The sequence below is a fragment of the Meleagris gallopavo genome, chromosome 4 (assembly GCF_905368555.1).
Source record: "Meleagris gallopavo chromosome 4, MGAL_WU_HG_1.1, whole genome shotgun sequence".
NCBI lineage: Eukaryota > Metazoa > Chordata > Aves > Galliformes > Phasianidae > Meleagris > Meleagris gallopavo.
The window spans coordinates 38,448,307-38,468,541 of record NC_139407.1 but is presented as its reverse complement, the minus strand read 5'-3'; the positions used below and the strand labels follow the sequence as shown (position 1 = coordinate 38,468,541).

Here is a 20,235-nt window from a genome sequence, read left to right as displayed (position 1 = left end):
TTATTTTTCTGATCAGGAGAGCCTGACAGCAACTGCTGCTTTACAATTTAACCTTCCCACGCTGTAAGTTTTCTTTGTAAAGGGATCTCACACACATAGCAGACTGTTTTCCACCCAACAGCCTTTTTTCCTTTGTTTACCTGTATCATATCCTGAATCCTAAGATTTTTGCATTATTAAAGGGCCATAAGGTACGCCAGGCTTCATTCGTTATTCATGTATTTTTAATGCTAAGTGCAAGCTCCCCAGAGATGGGGAAACATATAAATGCCTCTTTGTAAATAGTTGATAATGATAAAAGAAGTTTCTGGACTGTTAATCACTGCCTGCTTTCACACTGCTTCATTACACCTCTTTGTGTATAGTATTTTGTGCTGGGAGTTTGGCACCAAAATAAACCAAAGCTGTTGCTTACTGCAACTGTACACTTTACCCTCACTGCATAATTCTGTTGTTCTAACACACCACACACACACACACACACACACACACACACACACACACACCTCCCTCCACGTACAGATGAGCAGATAGATAAACATGCTTCCTTTTCCTCTTTATAAATGTGTATTTATACAGATGGTATCTATAATAGATACACTCATAAAATATGTAGCTCCAACTGTACGTGTAAGAATGGAGGTTATTAAAAGGTATTTTTTTTCCTTTAAGCATAGCTGATGTGACTTCCCAAGTGCTTTTTTAAAGCAGAACAAGTTCACATCTTGCCTCTATGTGGAGACATCCTTATGCTGTGCACGAGTTTGCTGTACCAGCACTGCATGGGAATTGTTTGGGCATACACCCCAGAGGCTGGCAGGGAGATGCTCTTGCTTTTCAGCTCACCCGTCTCCATCGTTGCAAATGCCACAATCCCTTTTCATCCAAAATACTGCTAGCTACCAAAACCCTGCCTGGGCATTGTTAGTGGGATACTAGGAGCATTTTCATTATAAATAAGAAAATTTTCTTCAAAGAAGTGGAAAGCATTTTTTTGTACTGATCATGAAGAAATGCTTTGAAAGCCATCATGGCTTTATGGCTATGCTCTTTGGTGCCTGTGCTGTGTAATATGATTTTCCAGGAGTCCATCCAGCCTGAGGGAATAATAAGTAACTGGGCAGAGCCTTGGACAGATAGTGATTTGAGTCAGAGCTGGGCCAATCAAATTAGGTAATACTCAAGAGCTATTGGCTTATTTCTAATAGACTGTGGGAGGCATTGCAGGGTAATGTTAATCCGATTCAAAGAGACAGCTGAAGGAATCAGGAAGGGCATGGGTAACTGAAAGCCATCTTTCATGGGAGAAGCTGCGATCAACTTATAGGAGAGGAGTGGACCAATTATTGGGTTTTCTGCTGCAAGTAGACCCCCAAAGCAAGCCTGTAATTTGGTGAGGAAAGGGTTGCGGAGAGAAGTCAGATAAACACTGTCATCTGGTACCTACCAATCCTTTTTAATTTTCTATTTTTTGGCACTTTAACCTCAAGACTGAATGGCTACGCACGAGCTGCTGTACACTCTATTCAAGACAAAGATAGCAGGGGTTTGCATGACTAGCACAAGTATTTCCTGGCCATAAGCTCTTTGGAAGCTATAAGTTACATTTTTCTGGAAATAGACAGTTTTGGGAAGGAAAAGGTTGTAACAAAGAGAGGTCAAAATGAAAAATGTGAACATGCTCATGGTTTTGGCTGGGATGAAGTTCATTTTCTTGTTTGGTTTATTAGGGCTGTAAAGCCAGACAGCCCCAGTGCTCTGGCCATGAGGAGAACCATGTCGTGGGCTATCGTGCCTAGATGGGATGCTTATAAAATGATTTCTGGGGAAGAGTGAGGGTTGCGATGTCCCAGAGCCCTAACATCCTTTTTAAGGCACTTAGAGAGGGCTGCCCAAACTAATCTGTTGTGAAGGAATCCTGCTGTTTTATTCTCATCTATTAATTCACATATAGCTTTGAGATTGAGGTGACTGAGCTGTGTGTGGCGATGGTGGCAGAGTACTGGGCCCACCATGGGTAAATAAGTTATTTCAGGCTGTAGCAGGGTGGCTTTCTCTAGCTTGCTTCATGCTGTGCAATAACTGTTCTCTAAAAAAAAAAAAAAAAAAAAAAAAAAAAAAAAACCACCATAACAGGTATGCCATTTTCTCTCAGTTACTTAGTGCATACTCATCCCTCTAACAAGGATGCCTTCTTGCCTTTCCTTGCTTGTGCTCCTTTAGTCAGGAAGCTCTTTTCCAACACAGGTTGTAGCTGTGCTGGTGGTGCTGCTAATCACAGAATTGTAGGGGTTGGAAGGGACCTCCAGAGATCATCGAGTCCAACCCCCCTGCCAAAGCAGGTTCTCTCATCAGAAGTAGATGTCTTATGCAGTTCCCTCTCTTGGGAAGGGAGTAGGGCACAAGTCCTGGCTCACAAGGGAGGAGAGTGGTGATGGAAAGGATGGTGGTGGCCCTGAATTAATTAGCTGAGCCAAATTGGAGAGGTGTGGGCTGCTTGGTGTCTTACACTTGGCAGAGCTACAGTGAATAGAGGTGGCTGCTAATGGTGGGATATCAATCTCAGACACAAATTTGCAGTGCTGAGATCTTTGCCCCTGCAGTAGTGCAGCCCTGGACTGACCACAGGTGGGGAGCGAGAGCCTGCAATTAGCACACACAGTGCTGCCAATCTTCTGGTTGTTCCAGGGCGGTAATTTGGATGTAATGAAGATCTATAGTAATCAGATAATTACTATCGATTGCTCTTTAGACTTCTTGACGAGGTAATTAGGGAGCACTGGAACTGACTCATTGGAATAACCTTAATCTAAAAGGTTTCCTGATTCTTCTTCTGTAATAGCTGATAAGAAAACATTTTTGCTTTGGGATCTCTCAGGAGCTGGGCTCACTGGGAGTGTGGGCTTTTCTTTTGTGCTAACTAGATGCTGAACTTGATCAAGATTGGCTGGTTTAACCCTTAGCAAATAGGAGACTTTTAGTTAGCCTGGGCTAGCAGCCCAATTTCATGTGCCCATGTGCTCCTGGTGTGTGTTCACTGTGTATGTGATTGGCTTTGGCTGCATGAGACTGCTTGTTTGGCCTGCTCTTGTAATTAAATATGACTGCTTTTGGCTGTATTTGTTTCTAATGAAGCTCATGCAGCCTTTGTACTGACTTCTTCCATGTGAATTACAATTTGAATGTTTCTCTGTAGTCAGTGGTCCACTGTGATCTCATTTGTTAGAGGCATATCTTTATTTTTAGCTGCAGAAAATGACCACACTCTTGATTTACTAGCTTTTAATTACTCAGTATTTCAGTAGCCCTGAATCTAGGTATTTGTGCATACAAAATCAGTCATAGTCTTACTTACATTTTAATTCCGTCCCACTCAATGGTTAGTCTCATTAAGCACTTGTACCCGACTCTGTCATGGATCAGTTTGCCAGGAAGTTGTCAGCTGCAGGACAGCCACATCCACATGTCCCATACCAGCAGTACCTACACAAATAAGAGTTTTCTGACACAAAATAGTAAAGGTACATTAGATGTCCAGTTTGCTGAGCTGTGGAAAGGGTGAATATATTTCAGTACTTAAACAGTATGTAACATCTTTCATTCAGTATAGTTGCATGTAGTTAGTATTGCTGCTCCTAGGATGAATCAGGTAATGGTGCATCTCCCATGTGAATTAGGGAGTCTTGTATCCCTCCTGGTTCTACAGTGTGATGGGGGCAAGAGGAGTATCTGTAGATCCACTAGCCTTATTCATAGGGAAACGTAACTTCATGCAGCACCTGTGTGCATGTTCTAAAGTAGTTACAGCATCTAAATCAGTCAGTCTGGAAGAACCAGCAGACCAGTGCTGATGTCTTGGTGCTTGTCCTGATGCGGCCTGACTTCTTTCCTCTTCTGTTCTCTGTACTGCAGGAGGTCCTCCAGCTTGAGCGGCAAATGGGTGGGCAGCTGTTGGAGGAACCCAAAACTTTGCATTTTAAGGGAAGTACCCACAATCTCCGCTTATCCATTCATGACATTGCCCACTCACTCTGGAAGAGCAAACTGCTGGCTAAATACCAGGTGAGCATCACAAAACATTGGATTCTACTTAAAGAAATACAGTGACACACTGTTTGAAGAAAACCAGTTGCCAAGCTGTAGAACTGTGGACACTTTTTTTTCCCTGGACTATCTGCAGTAGCAGTTGCATGGAGCTCAGTTTCCAGTCATATAGCATCAGTGCCCTGGTTCCTCAAAGTGTTCCACTCCGTAGGGCCATGTTGATGTTGAGCCAGTCCTCAACTGAAAGGAGACTGTGGAAAATAACTGATATTTATACTCTTCCTTTTTTTTTTTTTTTTTTCTTTCCTGCTGCAGGAGATTTCTTTTTACCACATCTGGAGTGGGTGCCAGAGGAACCTGCACTGCACCTTCACGCTGGAACGATTCAGCCTCAATACCCTGGAGCTCGTCTGCAAACTCTGTGTACGGCAAGTCGAAGGAGAAGGGCAGATCTTCCAGCTAAACTGCTCAGTATCAGAGGTAAGAGGCATTGGTGTGGGAACACAGAAGGACTGAAGAGTTATAGCCTTTCCCATCACTGTCTCTTTTGTGCTTCTTATTTTCCTCCTGATTGTTGAGATCATCAGAAGAGAGAGATTAAGTTATTGCTTTATATCTCTTTTTGCATTTTCCCTTAGTTTTTCTCTCTCTACTCTGTCATCTAGAATGGAGTACCCCGCTTCAAGGAGGGAGGAGGGCAGTAATGGTGTCCTTGTTTATTCATTTTTCTCCATGGAGGAGCTCTTTGCCTAACACAGCCTAACACATATGATGAAGCACCACATGGTTCTGGCTCCTGGATAGAGAATACCAGATGGTCTAGTTGCAACAGACTTGTACCCCCAGACTTTGCTACTGCTGCAAATAACAGTTATTATTTTTGACAGTTTTTCTTTTGCTGACTGACATTTTCCTGTAGAAAAATGATCATAAGTTTTGGGGCATCTTTGCCATAGCTGAAAAATTTTAGCTGACGGTGAGTGACACACTCAGATGTGAAGCAATGTTGACATCAGTGTTTGTGTTGGTGGCTTTTGTGCCTGCTAGATCTCAGGTGTTGTCTTCATTTTGTGGTTCACTTTCATCCCTTAGATGCTGCTAGGCCAGCAGAGAGGAACAGAGTAGAACTGCATTATAAGCTTCATATGTCAGAAAAGCAGAGTAAATGAGCTGTTACCCTGCTCAAGGGCTGCTCCTTTCTCTTTACAAAGCTCTACTAGACAAAATGCATTTAGGAAATTAATCCACCTCCCACGGCAAATCTCGAACACATTCTCATCTTTTATTGCATTTATTTATTATTTACTCTTCTAATCTATTTTCAGTTTCATCTCCAAATCTCTTTGGAGTTGCCAGGTGAGGCAGCAGAGGAGGCATTTTTTTACTGCATAGTTCTGTGGCACCCAGACATCAGTGGCTGCTGGTTTGGGGAAAGGCGGGGAGGTTACAGATAAAAGTTGTTGGTACAGTAAGGCCATGATGGTGTGCATCATTACCCATGACATTTGCTTGGTTATTGGGTGTAAAGCTCCATTTTCAGCTGGGGACTATACAGCATTAAAGACAGATGGTGAAACAAGTATCATAAACAATTACTGTAATAAGTGCTGCATTGAGGTAATCTCCAATTTAACCTAACAGAGAAGAGAAAGAACTGAGAGTAACTTTAATGAAATGCAAATACAGACTATAATCATCTTCAGCTGCTTCTGTGTAATAGGGCCTGGTAATAGATTCAGGGGGAATGGGATAATATTCATGTCTTGTGCAGTGATCCCATCCATCAGGAATGAATAGAAGGAGTGAATAATACTACAGTTATCAAGGCTGCCCACTGCAAAATTGCTCCTTGTTGTTGACACTGAGTGACGTCTCCAACCCAAATGAAGGCTAGAAAGAGTTTGGGATGCTAAGGGCTGGAATAAAGTGCTGGATCCTTCAGCAGCAGTGAGCCTGGATGTGACAGCAGTAGCATATGAGTCCTTCTGCAGCCCATACTGCTGGATGAGAAGGAGGACAAAGACAACAGCTTGTGGCCTAGAGCAGTGGGCTTGGCGCAACCAGTTTGCAATGCAGGACATTGCCTGATTTTTAAGATGGTTTTATGAGGCTTTCTCAGCAGTCAGTTTGACATGAAACAACTGGACAGTTCAAGGAGGAGCAAATAAATTGACATTTAAGGATGAATATTTTGCTTCTCTCCAGCAGAGGTAGGGACAAAATTGCTCTCCTCACTTCTGTCAGCAGCACCTCAGGCTGGTCACACTGCAAATGAGAGCAATTGAAAATTCAAACAGGAGATGTGGAATGAGAACAAATCACTCCTCCTCTTTTTCTGGGCTTCTGCCCCAAATAATTAACCATCTCTCACTGACTTCTGAGAGATTATTATTTCACCCAAACTAGGAGAGCTAAGTACTGCCCTGGCAGTAGTGATTTGCTCTGAAGTGTGACAAAGTGCTTGATATTTATTTAAAGAGAGTGATTAATTAAGCTGGGCACAATGTAGTCTGGCCATAGTAATCTTCATCCTCAAAAATAAGACAACGAAGAGTCTGATGTCTACCTAGAGCTGGCTCTTTTCCAGCTAACATAAATGCTTGATTGACAGAGGGCAGCTGCTCTTCTAATGCATGCAAGTAAAAGTACTGACTCTTAGAGGATACACTTCTGTGATCGCTTGTGCATTCAGCAACAAAACTACTGTATTTTATTTTGTCTTTTGCCTTCTTTTCAACATCAGGAACCCACTGGCATTGATTATCCCATCATGGACTCAGCAGGCAGCATCACAACGATAGTTGGGCCCAATGCTTTCAGCATCCCACTCCCAATAAGGCAGAAGCTCTGCAGCAGCCTGGATGCACCCCAGACCCGGGGCCATGACTGGAGAATGTTGGCCCACAAGCTGAAACTGGACAGGTGAGAAGGGTAATGCAAACGTGTTGGGAATGCAAAACTTCCTTGGAGGTAGGTGCAAAGGAGCTTGCTGAGATGAGTGACAGAAGGTGTACCTTCAGACTGCTCAGATTAATCACATAGTAGATGAGCACCTTGACTGGTGATGGGAATGGTCTAAAGGTATGAATTCATGCAGCTCAAAGAAACAAATTTCATTTTGTCTTTGCAGGTACCTAAATTATTTTGCTACAAAATCAAGTCCCACCGGGGTTATCCTGGATCTCTGGGAAGCCCAGAATTTCCCTGATGGCAACCTGAGCATGCTGGCAGCAGTGCTGGAAGAAATGGGACGACACGAAACCGTCGTTTCTTTAGCAGCAGAAGGAAATTACTGATGCAGCCTTGGCATGAACAGGAAGGACAGACACAGGGAGCGGTAATGCCCCGTTATTGCAAGTGTTTGAAATGAAAACCCAGACCAATGAGTTACACAAGAGACATTTCAGAGAAGAAAGCAAGCAAACAAACAGAAAAAATATACAGCCCTGACCTTCACATGTGCTCTCCTTGTACATTATCACAGGATCTAAAAGAAATCATGCAAAGTTGTACCTTGAAAATATAAATCAACCTAATGTTCCTCTTGGCTTGGCTGTACACTGCTTGGTACAGGATTTTACAGTTTCCTAGGAAACGCTTTTTATTGCTATCCAGATATATGGATAAACTTTCTTAACAATCCCAGTTTCTATGGATGTTGTTTACATCAAATTCTGGACAGGGATAAGGAGACTGTCCATGGCTCTTTATATTTTTTGTTCAAAGCCATTCTAGACAAGGCTGTGGACAGTTGGTTGTGGCTATTTCAGATTATTGTTTTCTGGTGAATTCAGATTTTGGCTACAATTCTGAATATTGATTGTCTCACAATGATCCTCCTGTCATTATTCTGTTTCCTAGACCTACCTGTAAAAAAAAAAAAAAAAAAAAAAAAAAAAAAAAATCAGTGTTTAAGAGGCATGTATCTGGAAAGCAGGTACTCTGGGTGCTAAGCAGGAACACATATACCATTCCCATCTTTCCCGGAAGGGAGCCCCCACTGAGCCTTGGTGGAAAATGGCTGTAAGACAGTGGAACTATAGGGTAGGAGTCAATTTCCAATTCAGAGTGGTTAGGGGGAAAAAAACAAACAAACAAACAAAAGCCTGAAAAGAGAATTTGCTATGATAATTATTTACTTATTAGTATCTAGTGCAAGGATTATAATAATTATTATTATTATCATTATTACTTTATTTGTAGTTTTGCCAGCAACAGGATAAGTTGTTCCCATTTTTATTGAACTTACTGTCCCCTTCCTGAAAGTCTTCTAAGAAGCTTTCCTCTATATGCTGTCTGTCCTTCCCTTCTCCAGTCATCCCTCCAGAGTCCTCTGCTAGCAGAGAAGGGGTGGTCATTTCATGTTAGCCTTGCTGTGCATAATGCTTGATGCAAAAAGGGTATAAAAAAAACTGGTAATGCTTCACTGAAGACAGTGATCTGAACCTAGTGGGGATGTTTGGCATCTGCTTGGTCTGCTAGTACTCCAAGAAGTAATCTGGTTCCTAGGTGCCTGCAATAGCTTGGCCAACCCCCTTACAGTCTCCCAGGCCAAATACACAGAGCCCACTGGTTCAGAAGAACAAGTGCAAGCATGTGGAGGCACTGATGCTGCCTACCTGATTTGTGTGCCAACTGCATGAGGCTCACTCAGCACATCTCTTACTCTCCTCCTGAGCCAGAAGCCATGACAAGGGTCGAGTGGTGAAATGGTCAACCCATGCCTTGCAGCTTTTTGCCTGGGCAGTGTGTTGCAGGTCCCTGCTAGCCTGTTGGATGCATTTGGTCCTCTGCTACACCCCTCTTGGCTGCTGCAAGCTGGTGGAATGGGAACTTGGCAAGAGGACCTTACTATTATTTTTATCAGTTGTCACTGCAAACCTATTTCATTTTCTGCTCTGTAAAAGACTGACCTTTCAATACACCACAGCACACAAGATTGCAATGGTTTAATTTACAGTCCTGTTTGTCTGCAAGGAATTCTTTCATTTCTATCCCATCAGCTCCAGGTTTAAACCAGGCCCTGGTTATTGCTATTGTGCGCCAACAGCCACCTCCATCCATGCATATATTCCCACTTAGTGTTCTTCCTCAGACTTGAGTTCTTTTTGTTTAGTTTTGTTTTGTTTTGTTTTTGTGTGCTTTACCCAAGGCTTTCAAAAGTGTGCCTTTAAAGGTAACTTTGAAAATGTCATTGGTAAAAATTAAAGGAAAATTTCATGTGAGCTTTCTCCCATTTAACCTTTCCATGGGCTTGGGACATGTTTTTTTTTTTAATTTCTCAGCTCTCTGACACCAGTGATACTTTCTTTACACACTGAGCAGTGATCACAAAGCACTCATTTTCTCAGTCGTTAGCCAGCAGTATGCAAATCAGACTTCCAGTCAAATCCAGGGACTTGAGGACATAAATTTTAACTTTCATCATGAGTTCAAAGTTACACATTTTGCCTGTGTAAATCTGTGTTCTTACCAGAACAGGGAGATGCTGAGGGCATCTTTTTCACAACCAACCATCTTGTTTCTTACGCTGTGCATTGCAGTGCTAATGGGAATCTTGCTTTCGACCTCACGAGGCTTTGACCAGGGCTTACAGCTCTGCCTTTTCCTACATTTTTTTATCCACCTTAAAGCTGTAGGTCTTAGCTTTCCTCCCTCCTGTTCCATCTTCAGATGTAAGTAGCTGTATCTAATGTGCGCTTCTTCACCCTTCCCATGCATTCTTCCTGTGGAACTCCTTTCCCAGGACAGGTGCATGACCTGGACTTTCTTTCAGTTCCTTCCTCTTTTACCTGTCTTTGTTTGCTCACATCTAGGCTCACTTGTACTCCCAGCTATGAGCTCTTGATAGGTGTGAAATGCATGCACCCTTGTCACTGGGCCTTGTGAGGAAGCGCCTCAGAGTTAACTGGTTCACTTCAAGACTTCTTTCTGTGTGAGCTATTTGACCTACTCTTTCAATATCCACTTCAAGAAAAATAGATGAGTAATATTCTTAAAAGATTCTGAATTTTGGGCATTATCCTAATGCTGTTTTGCTGTAAAGAGGATTTACTGAGAGGTAGGAGGATCCACAATGAATGGTAGTGAAGAATATCACTGCCTGACAGGGCAATGGCATCACCATCACCAGGAGATGGAGCTGGTCTTCTTCCATCCAGACTGGTAAAAACTTGCTGCGGTCACAAACGGGACAGTTTCTCTGTCCAGTTCTCCATCTGCCTTTGCAGGGAATCTGTGAGCTGCCTTTTGTTTGTTTCATGGATCCACACCTCATCGCCACCACTGCTCACATGAGCTCCCACTCCAACTAAAGCTATTTTCTTTCTTTCTCTTTTTTTTTAATTTCTCCCAGTCTCGTAGGCAGAGCCTGGTGACGCTGTGCAGCAGGGGAGTAGACCCCGTGGCATCCCCCCACAGGAGGAGGGTGGGCAGCAAGTCCAGCTGGCTGACAACGATGTCATGTTGTGTGGGAGGCCGTGCGGTGTGGGCACACTGCCATCTCGTGGGGCAGAGCCCTGAGAGGAAGGCCACACTGCTCCGTTAACTGGAGAAACACTGTCTGGGAAAAGGCTGTCCCATCATTTGGGCTGAGTTTGGCAGATCGAGCAAATGCTTAGAGATCACTGTAACATCGCTGCTACATTTGCTCAGGGACATGATCTAGCAGAGGGTTGTTAGGGTTAGAGTACTTTAGTTAGGTTGTGGTTGGACTCAATGATCTTTAAGGTCTTTTCCAACATCAGCAATTCTATGATTCTAACATTTTATGTCAGGTGAGCGCATTTGTTTTTGGAAACGGCTGCAGGCTTCTTATCCTCCAGTTATTGCTACTTTTTAAAATGCTTATCCTTTCAGTTGTCTACCACATGCTGTATCAGTTTTGCTGCCCTTCATACCATCTCTTTGTTAAGTACATGCTGATTGCTAGTGATATTAATAATATATATATTATATAAATATATATATAATTCCTACTGATTTCAAGGAAAATCTTTGACTTCTGAGTTAGAAAGGCTGCTGGAGACAGTCCTTTTTACCCAATTTTCTTCAGTTCTTCTTGTGTTATGTTCTTGTAAAGGTGGCTGTTAGTGTACGGAGTAAAAGTTGTTTGGGGTTTCTTTTTTTTTGTTTTGTTTTTGTTTTTTCATTTTTAAATCTATTAATAGCTGATCTTTGCATCACGCTGAACAGTACAAGACTTGAAAGCTGTTGTACTGAATCCTGAAAGTTGTGAGACAAGTTTTGAGTCAAGATTTGCTTCTCTGGGATACTGAGGCTCTTTTTTCATTCATTGACAGAAATGCAGACACTCTTGAGACATGTTGGAGTCTGGGATGTACACAGAGCAAAACATGTCTGTTGCTTGGGTTTTTTTGCTATTTTTGTTGCTTATATGTAGAATAAATCTATTTACGTGTTGTAAGCCCATCACTGTGGACAGTCCTAATGTCTTGTATCGCTACCTGAAATTGTTTCTTTTGTGTTCTTCTTTTCTTCTTGTTTTGGGGGTGGGGTGGTATGGGGAAGGAGTAGGGGGACCTTTAGACTCTTGTGTGCTCTAGCCAAGTAGGTACTGCAGCCCAGAGATTAATTTTAAACAAGATGATACTGTTGAGTTTTTGCTCCTGTGCCAAGGGCACTTTGTAAACTATCTTCCCGAGTGTTCAGAAGTCTTTTCAGCTATTGCTTGGGCTCTTTGTCTGGCCCCAGAATTACTGTTTGCAGGGTGGCTCCCTTAGTCAGTACAAAGGTATGAGTGAATTGTGAATGAAAACCAAATCTTTGGCCCTTCTCCCACAAGGGCTCCAATGAGATATTGCCTATGGGATCACCACCACAATTCACTCCTAGCTTGTGTGTGAAATCTTGAGTTCATAAACTGAGCTACACTGCAGACTTTCAAATGCTGAAGGATGCATCTCTGACGTTCTTTGAGGTGGGATTTCCACAGTAATGCAAAGTGTGTGTATGTACATACATACATAGAGAAGTGAAAATAAAGGATATCTAGCGTGGGAAGCTTTTAGCTCAAGTTAGTCACAGGCATCCTCTTAAGACCAACTTTTGCTTGGGAAGCTGAAGGTCAAAATTCAGTGCTATATTATCACTGCAAGGTCAGATGATAGGCAGTACTGCAAGAGAAAACAGTTGTTTAAAAACTGACACAGAAGTAGAGTTGGTCTTGAATCAAAGCCACAGAAGTTAGCTCTCAAGTTTAGTAGGTCAAGCTCCTTGCTTGAAAGAGAATCATTCCATTTCTTTACCTACCTGTGCTTTATTTAAGCTTGGCCCATGTTCCCTGAATTTTGAAAATCCCTTTATATGAAAGTCCTTCAATAAGCTCTGACTGTATAAAAAAGCATAGATAACTCAGAGTTCCCACTAACCTCTATCACTGAATAGGTATCCCACATTTTCTGTGATGCTGGTTAAGTGTATTTAATAGTGCTTGAGTCTCCTTGACTGTAATCAAAGAAATAATAGCTGTGTGTACCACACCCTGGGTCTGGTCTTTTCTCCAAGAGCATCCTGTAGACGCGGCAGGCACATAGCTTCTAGATGGCCTGAAGAAGCGGAATGTCACCTATGATCTCTCAGGGACATCCTACAGCAGTGAGGTGCCCCTCACAGTCTTGCATGCTGGTCTCCAGCTGTCGGCTTGCAGCTGGTGGGACAATAGCCCATAGATGAGACAAGCTTGCACAGCCTCTTTGGTTGCTGCCAGCTGGCTCTTGCTACAGTTTGCCATAAATTTAAGAACTTAAACAAGAATAAAAGCAAAAATCAGCTTGGAAAGTAAACAAAATTACAAAGAATGAAAAGCAAAACAGTTTTCTCCCATTGATCGTACAGGCCTGCTTTGCATAAAAGCTCCCCGAAGAATGAGCCAATACTATATGTCAAAGGAGGGTGCATAACACAGTTAAGAAGTCATGGCATTACTATTTTGGCATATCTGTGTGGTCAACTTGTTTGATAACATATACTCTGTTTGTTAATATTGAAGAGAGAGAAAATGTAAAGGCTGTACCTTTATAATGTGCAAAGTACTTTACTTACTTTTGTACCTTCATGAAGTGTCCAAGGAGGGCCCATTTCTTCTGGGTCCGTGTGATCCAGGCCGAGGAGATGTACTATGTTTCTTCCTCCTGTTCACAATTCTCACCTTTGCAGCTCTGCCAGGGTTTGTGGGATTTGTTTTCTTTGCTGTTCAGACACGGAGAAGTATTTTGGTTTTGATTTCCCTATTGCTGTATCTTCTATGCAACTCCTTTTCTAAAGACTTACTACCGGAGAAGTGCTAGCCATTGCATTATTTGTATTGCTGTACAGTGGAGGTGTGGTTTACTAGTTCTAAGTGTGCCTCTTACCCCCCTCCCTTTTTTTCCTTTCCTCTGTTTGTAAATGCCTGCATTTATTCTGTCAGCCTGACATGTACAAAGTGTAAGAAAGAATTTTTAAACAGGTAATAAATTATATTTATAAGCAACTGGAAAAAAAAAAAAAATACACTACTACCTTGTGTTCAATTGTGTAGTTCCTGGTAGCTTGGAGGGAATAAGGGGCCTTTAATTTAGTTTAATTAAAACATCAACAAACTACTCAAAAGAAATTCTTCTGTGCGTAAAATCTCCTTATAATGCAGCTTTTCTTGCAATATGTTGTTCAGTACACCAGCTCTCACCTCAAGCCCATCTCCCCACAGATAACAGCCAGAGACCTGGGGAAGAATCACTTTGGATAATTCTTCTAGGGCAGCATTTCATTACCACCAGTCAAAGATGGCAAAAAGCAACAGGTAGGAAAACATATCATCAAGTTTATGGCTGAGTTGACCATTTGGGGCTGCCAGTCCATGGGGTGCTGGTGAGGAATGGTCCCCATGAAGCTGCCAGCTGCATGTTAGAGGTCATCTGGGACTGAGGAGCCTGCCCTGCTTGCCATGGTCTGTGCGAAAAAAAGCAGAACACAACCCAAAACAGCCCAAAAGCTGAGAAACTGGCAGCAAGCTTCTGTGGCAGTAAGCTGCTGGATCCTGGAGGCAGCTGGAAAAGGGCACAACTTTACAATAATTAGCCTGTCCTGTGCTTGGATTACAGCAAGCTTTTGATTTCCCTATTATATCTTGATTTTATTTTCCTCCTATTGCCATTCCTGATGGGAGCTACAATGGTGGCTGGGTGCCAGCTGCTCAGGCTGCCTTGCCCGTGTGGGACACCACTGGGATGTGCCATGGTGTAGCAACTGGACAGATCAATACAATGGGAAAGGTATTACAACAAACGTCTGATGACAGAAGAACCAGCATGATAGAAAAGTACTATAAAAGAAGGAAAGATGATTACTCACTCATATCAGAAGATTGCCGGGGAAAGCTTTACCAATGAGGAATCACCAACCAGAGATCCTTCCCCAGTGGCAGTCAGCCCTTAAATGAGGTCTAAGAGAGGTGCAGCCTGGCTCCATGCCTTCCAGTTACACAGGTGAATTGTCTTCACCTGTGCTCCCACAGCTGACTGGGTCCCTTCCCCAGATGCTCCATCAGTAGTTCAGGCCGTGACTCAGCAGTTCCCATACACATGGTTTGCAATGGAAGAGTATCACTATGAGGCCTCCAGTGGGCAGTGGCTCTTCTTCTTCTCTGGATTCTCTGTTAAAAATGGGATGCAGGCAACCTCTGCCCACCATCTCCTGTCTTTTTTGTTCCAACTTACGATTATCTATTCTGTTAGAGAGAGTTTATATATGACATATATTGGAGCTACGAGACAAATGGAGATCTCTATCTCAAGGGACACAAAGAATAATTTTTTTGTCTGCTAATTTTGAATACTTGGTGGTCCTGCAGCTAAAGAAAACCAAGCTGCAGGACTTATTTCTGTGAAAGAAAGACACCCAGATACCAGTCATTGCCGTGTCTGTTAGATTTCTCATTCAGTTTTCCCCTTGCATATCTGGCTTTTACAGAAGACAAGCTCCTTTCTGTTCATCCCGCTATTGCCATCTTGTCCAATCCATGTGCTGCTGAACATGAGATTCCTGTGTATGTTTGGCATGCCTGCAGGCTGGGGCTGCTGTAGCCCACAGTCTTTTCATTGTCCAAGCAGTATTCTCCTTTTCCTCAGGCACTTTTCCGTAAAATACCCCATCTCTAAGGATTATTCCTGAGACTCCTGAGAGCTCTGCTCCAGGTGTTTCTGCATTTATCGGTGGAACTTCAACGCTCCTTCCCTTGTAGCAAGAGGCACAAGGAAGCAGAGTTTCACTTTCAGCAGGAGGCAGTAGCATGACTGCCAAGCATGTATGGAAGCAGGAAAGTCCCAGCATCATCTGGACTGCAGAAGATACAAGTAACAAGGTCCAAGGCTAAACAATAGACAGGAAACTAGCACAGAGGGAAAAAAGACAGAATGGAGCCTGGTACTACCCCCAAAAAGCTGAATATGAAAAACATGGCAACCTCTAGGCAGAGCTGGTAGGGAAGTACAAACAGCAGTGATCACATCACGTGAACAGAGCCAGCTGTGCCACCACAGGACGAGGTACAGGCATGGAGGCATGGGCTGAGTGCAGCTCAACAGAAAAATGCTCTTTACAGACTGTCAGAAAATAACCAGCAAGGTAATTACATGCTCATACATACTGAGCTGAATGATGAATGCTGAAACGTGGTAGTGCAGAGTGAGAAGAGGGCTCAGGACATAAATATGCATAAAAATTTCAATCTGAATGTAGTTACATGCAGTCCGATGTCTCTAAGCACAAAGCTTTGCTGTGTTTCAGCTGATGCAGTACATGGAAGCTGCAACTTGTATTTTGTTTTGCTGAACCACTGGGCTGGGAAACCAAGCCTGTGCACAATTACATTCTGCACCTTCATTCTATTAAAAATAGTAGACATAATTAGTAAATACACTAGGGAAAAATGGATGGAAGGAGGGAGGAGACTCACATAAAATTATTCAAATGCCAAGTTTCTATGAATTTTCATAATCAGCCACAAAACGCAAGTGACTGCTCTATTAATGATAACACTTATAATTACTATTTCTCTCTTCACTAGGTTGTGAAAGGGGTGATGCTTTTTTTTTTTTTTTTTTTTTTTTTTTTTTTTTTTTTTTTTTTATAAAGCCAGTGGAAACACACACAATATCTTTCTGTTAACTTCCTTGCCATGGAAAAATCTTTATATAAATAAATAAATAAATTGTGTCATGGTCAAAACAATCTAACCAGTAAAACAAAACCAAAAGGTAGTGCTTCTCAAATGCATGAAAAGTAAACAGAAATAAAAGCAATCTATTTCATGGGGAGATGGAAACAATTTTATTTGGGGAACGTTAAAACATCCATATACAATTTGAACAAATACAACAGGACAGTGTGTTCCCTAGGTTTCTAGTTACAGTATTTACAGGTTTAATAAGGCACTGGTTCTCAAAAAAGAACGCAAATTAGTTTCTTAGTCTTTACATCATCAACCTTTTCTTTAATAGAAATAATTCTGTGCTAGAGAAAGGATAGCAGTTGCTAGATGGCATCTCTCTCTTTCTCTTTGTTGTATTTTTTTTTCCTTTGTCTCCCTATGCCATCTTGTTATGCCAGTAAGTGACTAAACTAAACTTTCCCCATTAGAAAACTGGATTACCAAACCTGAGGGCATTAAAACCCCAATTAATTTTACCACCAACTTCCAAGCCCAATCAATGCGCACTGTGAAACTACCAAATCTGGAAGTGCCATTAAAAGTCTATAATTGGTAAAATAAATGTACTAATGTGTGTCACTGGGCACCTTAAAACTGTAATAACTTCATCTGGAGTATTGCATAAAGTCAACCTTACAGCCAGCAACTCAAATGTCATTGCGCTAAAAGAAATGACATCCAAGCTTGCCTTAAGCCATTTTCAGGTTTTAGGAATACACCTTTATAGTGTCATTGATTATAGTGGGTAGGAGATTTGAGGGGGAAAGTCCAGCCTTTTGGGTCTAAGAAGAAAATGAGCAGTTACTCACATAAACGCAGACCCTCTGCTTTCTCAGGTGTGTGTCTCCTCATCTATATATACACATATACATATATTTATTTTCCTAAATAGCACCGTTCCAGTGATTTGTCAGTTATGCATTTTCATAAATAAATATTATGTTTTATTTAGTGCTTTGCCATCCATAATATTTTACTCTCAACCCACATACTGAAGTTATTCCAGATACCCAGCTGTGTGTGTGTATATATATATAAAGCCCTAAACATTAACTTGAACACTTAACATAGACACTTCATGGAACCTATCAACCAGTATTTCAGATTTCTTCTGGACTGAAAAAAAATAAGTTCACAGCACACTGACAGCATATGTCTTGGAGAGCCATTGTGTCCACTAAACCATTGGCAGGAGGCACCAGCCAGCAAAACCCCCTCCAAAACACTTCCGGAGAAATAAATCATCATAAAAGTTAAAAACAAAAAAAAAACAAAAAAAAAACAAAAAACCTGTATTTGAGGAAAATACAACAGAGCAGGAGAGAGGCTTCCTGCTGCGTGTCTGCTCACCCAGGACCTGCAAGGACTGGACTTGCAAGAGCCATGTGTGGGACCAACCAAGTCCACCACCTACTGTTATGAAAATCAGAACAACATCCCTATTTCCATGAGTTTTGCCCCCTCACCAGCCATAGCGGGACCAACCCTGGCCATTAGCATTTCCCCTTCTCTTTATCTGGGCAAAGAAATCCAAGCCCTTTTGAGATTGGGTTTGTTTCATAAGGGAAAGGGCACAAAGGCAAAAGGTAAAATGAATTAATGAAAATTAATGGAAACCCTATGAGTCAAGTCTCTAAGACAAAAAGGTACTATTTTTGTCCACAAATCTTCAATAAAAGCACTCAAAGAGAGCAGCAAACTAAGGCCTCATTGATGCAAGTATTCTATTTATTAAAGACAGTGCAAACCAGCATTCCCCCTCTGGGGCAGGATTTGGCTTACTGTTAATTTGCAGAGATTTTCTTTTTGTGTTGCTTGGTATTTTTGGGTACAGGCAGGGAAACTGCAAAGCAAAAACAAAACAAAACAAAACAGAAAAAATAAAAAAAAAAAAACCCACCACTCTAATTAATGAAAATCCTCTGATTAAACTTTAACACCTATAATCATGCAAGTCTCGCTGTTTCTCTTGAACCTCACACATTTTTCTCCATTAGCTTGAAAGAATTAAATGGTAATTTTTCAAACCAGAAATACCTTCAGGGATCCTTGAAGGTAAACCCCAATTATACTTACCTACCTACCACAAATAAATCAGTTTTGTCCAAAAAGGAAAAAAAAAATAGCATTGCATAAATGCTAAGGATAAATCCAACATGGCAATTATTTTACTTCTGAAATAGTTTTAGCATAATCAAAGCAGTATTTGTAAGGATCTATTCCAAAATTAAACTGAACACTACCACGTGAAACAGGACACAGGAGGACAAAAAAATAAAAAAAATAAAGTGTAAAATGGTAGCTCCCATACAGCTCAGCTTTGATAATCTGATGAAGAACAGAGACCTGTCCATAAAAAAATACTTCATAGGGAAAATTTTGTTGTCCTGTTGCCTCTCATTCCCTCTTCAGTTTTTACATTGCAGTAATTGCTGCAGCTGTAGGATGGAGGAAGGGAGAAAGATAACTGTGTTTCCTGAGGCTCTTCTCTTCTAAAAACTCTTACCAGTGAGATGCTACGCAGTCTCAGCTTGGCGATGGAAACTCTCGCTAGTGTGCAGGCTTCAAGGCTGCTGAGAAGCCATCAAAAATAGTCATAATTTCATGTCAAAATGTTCATCAACGTCTGGTGCCCTAAAAGTACGGTCTTAAATGTATACCTGCTGCAGCATTCCAGCTGGTGCCTGGTGATGGTAGGAGTGAAGAGGGGCTTTGGGATGAACGCTAAGAACCAGCCCCTCACTGAGATGAAAGCTGACATGAGGTGTTGCAGCATCACGCTGGAGCTGTGTCCTAACAGCTTCGGGTGATCCTAAATGAGATGCAACCTCCCTAGGGGCAGGCACCCACAAGAATTCTGCCTCCCATATCTATGACAGTAGGGATGTAACCAGGCTCTGTCTGCAGCAGGAAAATCCCCAACGTGCACAGGGCTGTGGGACGATGCCAGGGAAGTGGCTTTCAGGATGATTTCCACTGCAGCTTCCCCAAGATGCTCAGATCCTCTCTTTTTCTAAATGCTGGAGTGCAAGAGTTTCATTATAAATGAGAAAGTTGCTTCGCTTACATCATCAGCACAGTTTCATCCTTTTTTTTTTTTTAATGTAACAATATACATCTTTTTAACTTCTAACCAAAGATTTTATTTTCATAAAATTTAAAGCAGTATCTTTTAAAACAATCAAAATAATAATAATAACAATAGTAATAATAAAATAATAAGTGGCTTTCATGGAAAGCAACATGCGTAATTTTAAACCAGTTACTAAAACTGTATATCCCTGTGTAAACAAGGGCAGATAAGCCTCTCCGAGCCTTGCATGCCAAAATTCAGCTGATTTTGCTAAGAACAGTCTCCTCAAAGCTGTCAAACAAAGTTGCTCTTAAATACGATTGCAGTCAGGGTACTTATCAGCACCTCTCTATGACTTCTGCCTGCAAAAGAAAGTCTGTTTCCATCGGTCTTCATGAGAAGGAGCTGTTTTTGCTTCATCAGAGCTTAATGTCCTGAGACTCTGACATTTTGGCAAGTGTTTTCTTGACTCGTAGGGCTGTGAGCCGGGATGCAGGGTTATGGGCCCAGCACTCCATCATGAGCTTCCCCATCTGCCGCAGGCACTGTGAGGGGAAACGGAAGGGAAATCAGTGGAAGATGAGACTGCAGCTGGTGGCCAACTAAAGGGAAGTGAGTCTTTTCTAAGGCAGCCAACAAACATAGATGCTGGCTTTCAAAAGGACCACTCAGCCTTCAACGTTCATCTGCCTTCCAAAAATTCATCTAAAGGGTGCTGCTCCCAAATGACAGCTGTCCTCTGTGACTAAAGAAGACTTTATAGCATGAAGCTGTACCAATTAATGTGATTAATGACCCCCTCATATAATCGCTTTTGCAGTCAGTAAGTTTGGTACATCAACGGTTTGTTTCTGACTCCACCAGAACAATGTTGCTTCATTACAGACTCTCGGTTGGGACTGTTCAG

General features: G+C 41.9%; 2 protein-coding genes across 20 annotated transcripts in view; one reads left to right on the top strand and one right to left on the bottom strand.

The window, feature by feature from the left end:
- UNC5C (unc-5 netrin receptor C) overlaps positions 1–13,660 on the top strand; it is a 237,948-nt gene extending 224,288 nt beyond the window's left edge. For both annotated transcript variants that reach the window (XM_085222923.1, XM_085222922.1), the window contains 4 exons: positions 3,913–4,062; positions 4,360–4,524; positions 6,788–6,966; positions 7,175–13,660. In XM_085222923.1, coding sequence (XP_085079049.1) covers positions 3,913–4,062; positions 4,360–4,524; positions 6,788–6,966; positions 7,175–7,340 — 660 coding nt within the window. In that variant the 3' untranslated portion in view covers positions 7,341–13,660. The remainder of the gene's footprint in view (positions 1–3,912; positions 4,063–4,359; positions 4,525–6,787; positions 6,967–7,174) is intronic.
- A 2,690-nt stretch (positions 13,661–16,350) lies between these two features.
- Positions 16,351–20,235, bottom strand: part of BMPR1B (bone morphogenetic protein receptor type 1B) — a 237,409-nt gene continuing 233,524 nt past the window's right edge. For all 18 annotated transcript variants that reach the window (XM_085222936.1, XM_085222927.1, XM_019614786.3 and 15 more), the window contains one exon: positions 16,351–19,873. In XM_085222936.1, coding sequence (XP_085079062.1) covers positions 19,748–19,873 — 126 coding nt within the window. In that variant the 3' untranslated portion in view covers positions 16,351–19,747. The remainder of the gene's footprint in view (positions 19,874–20,235) is intronic.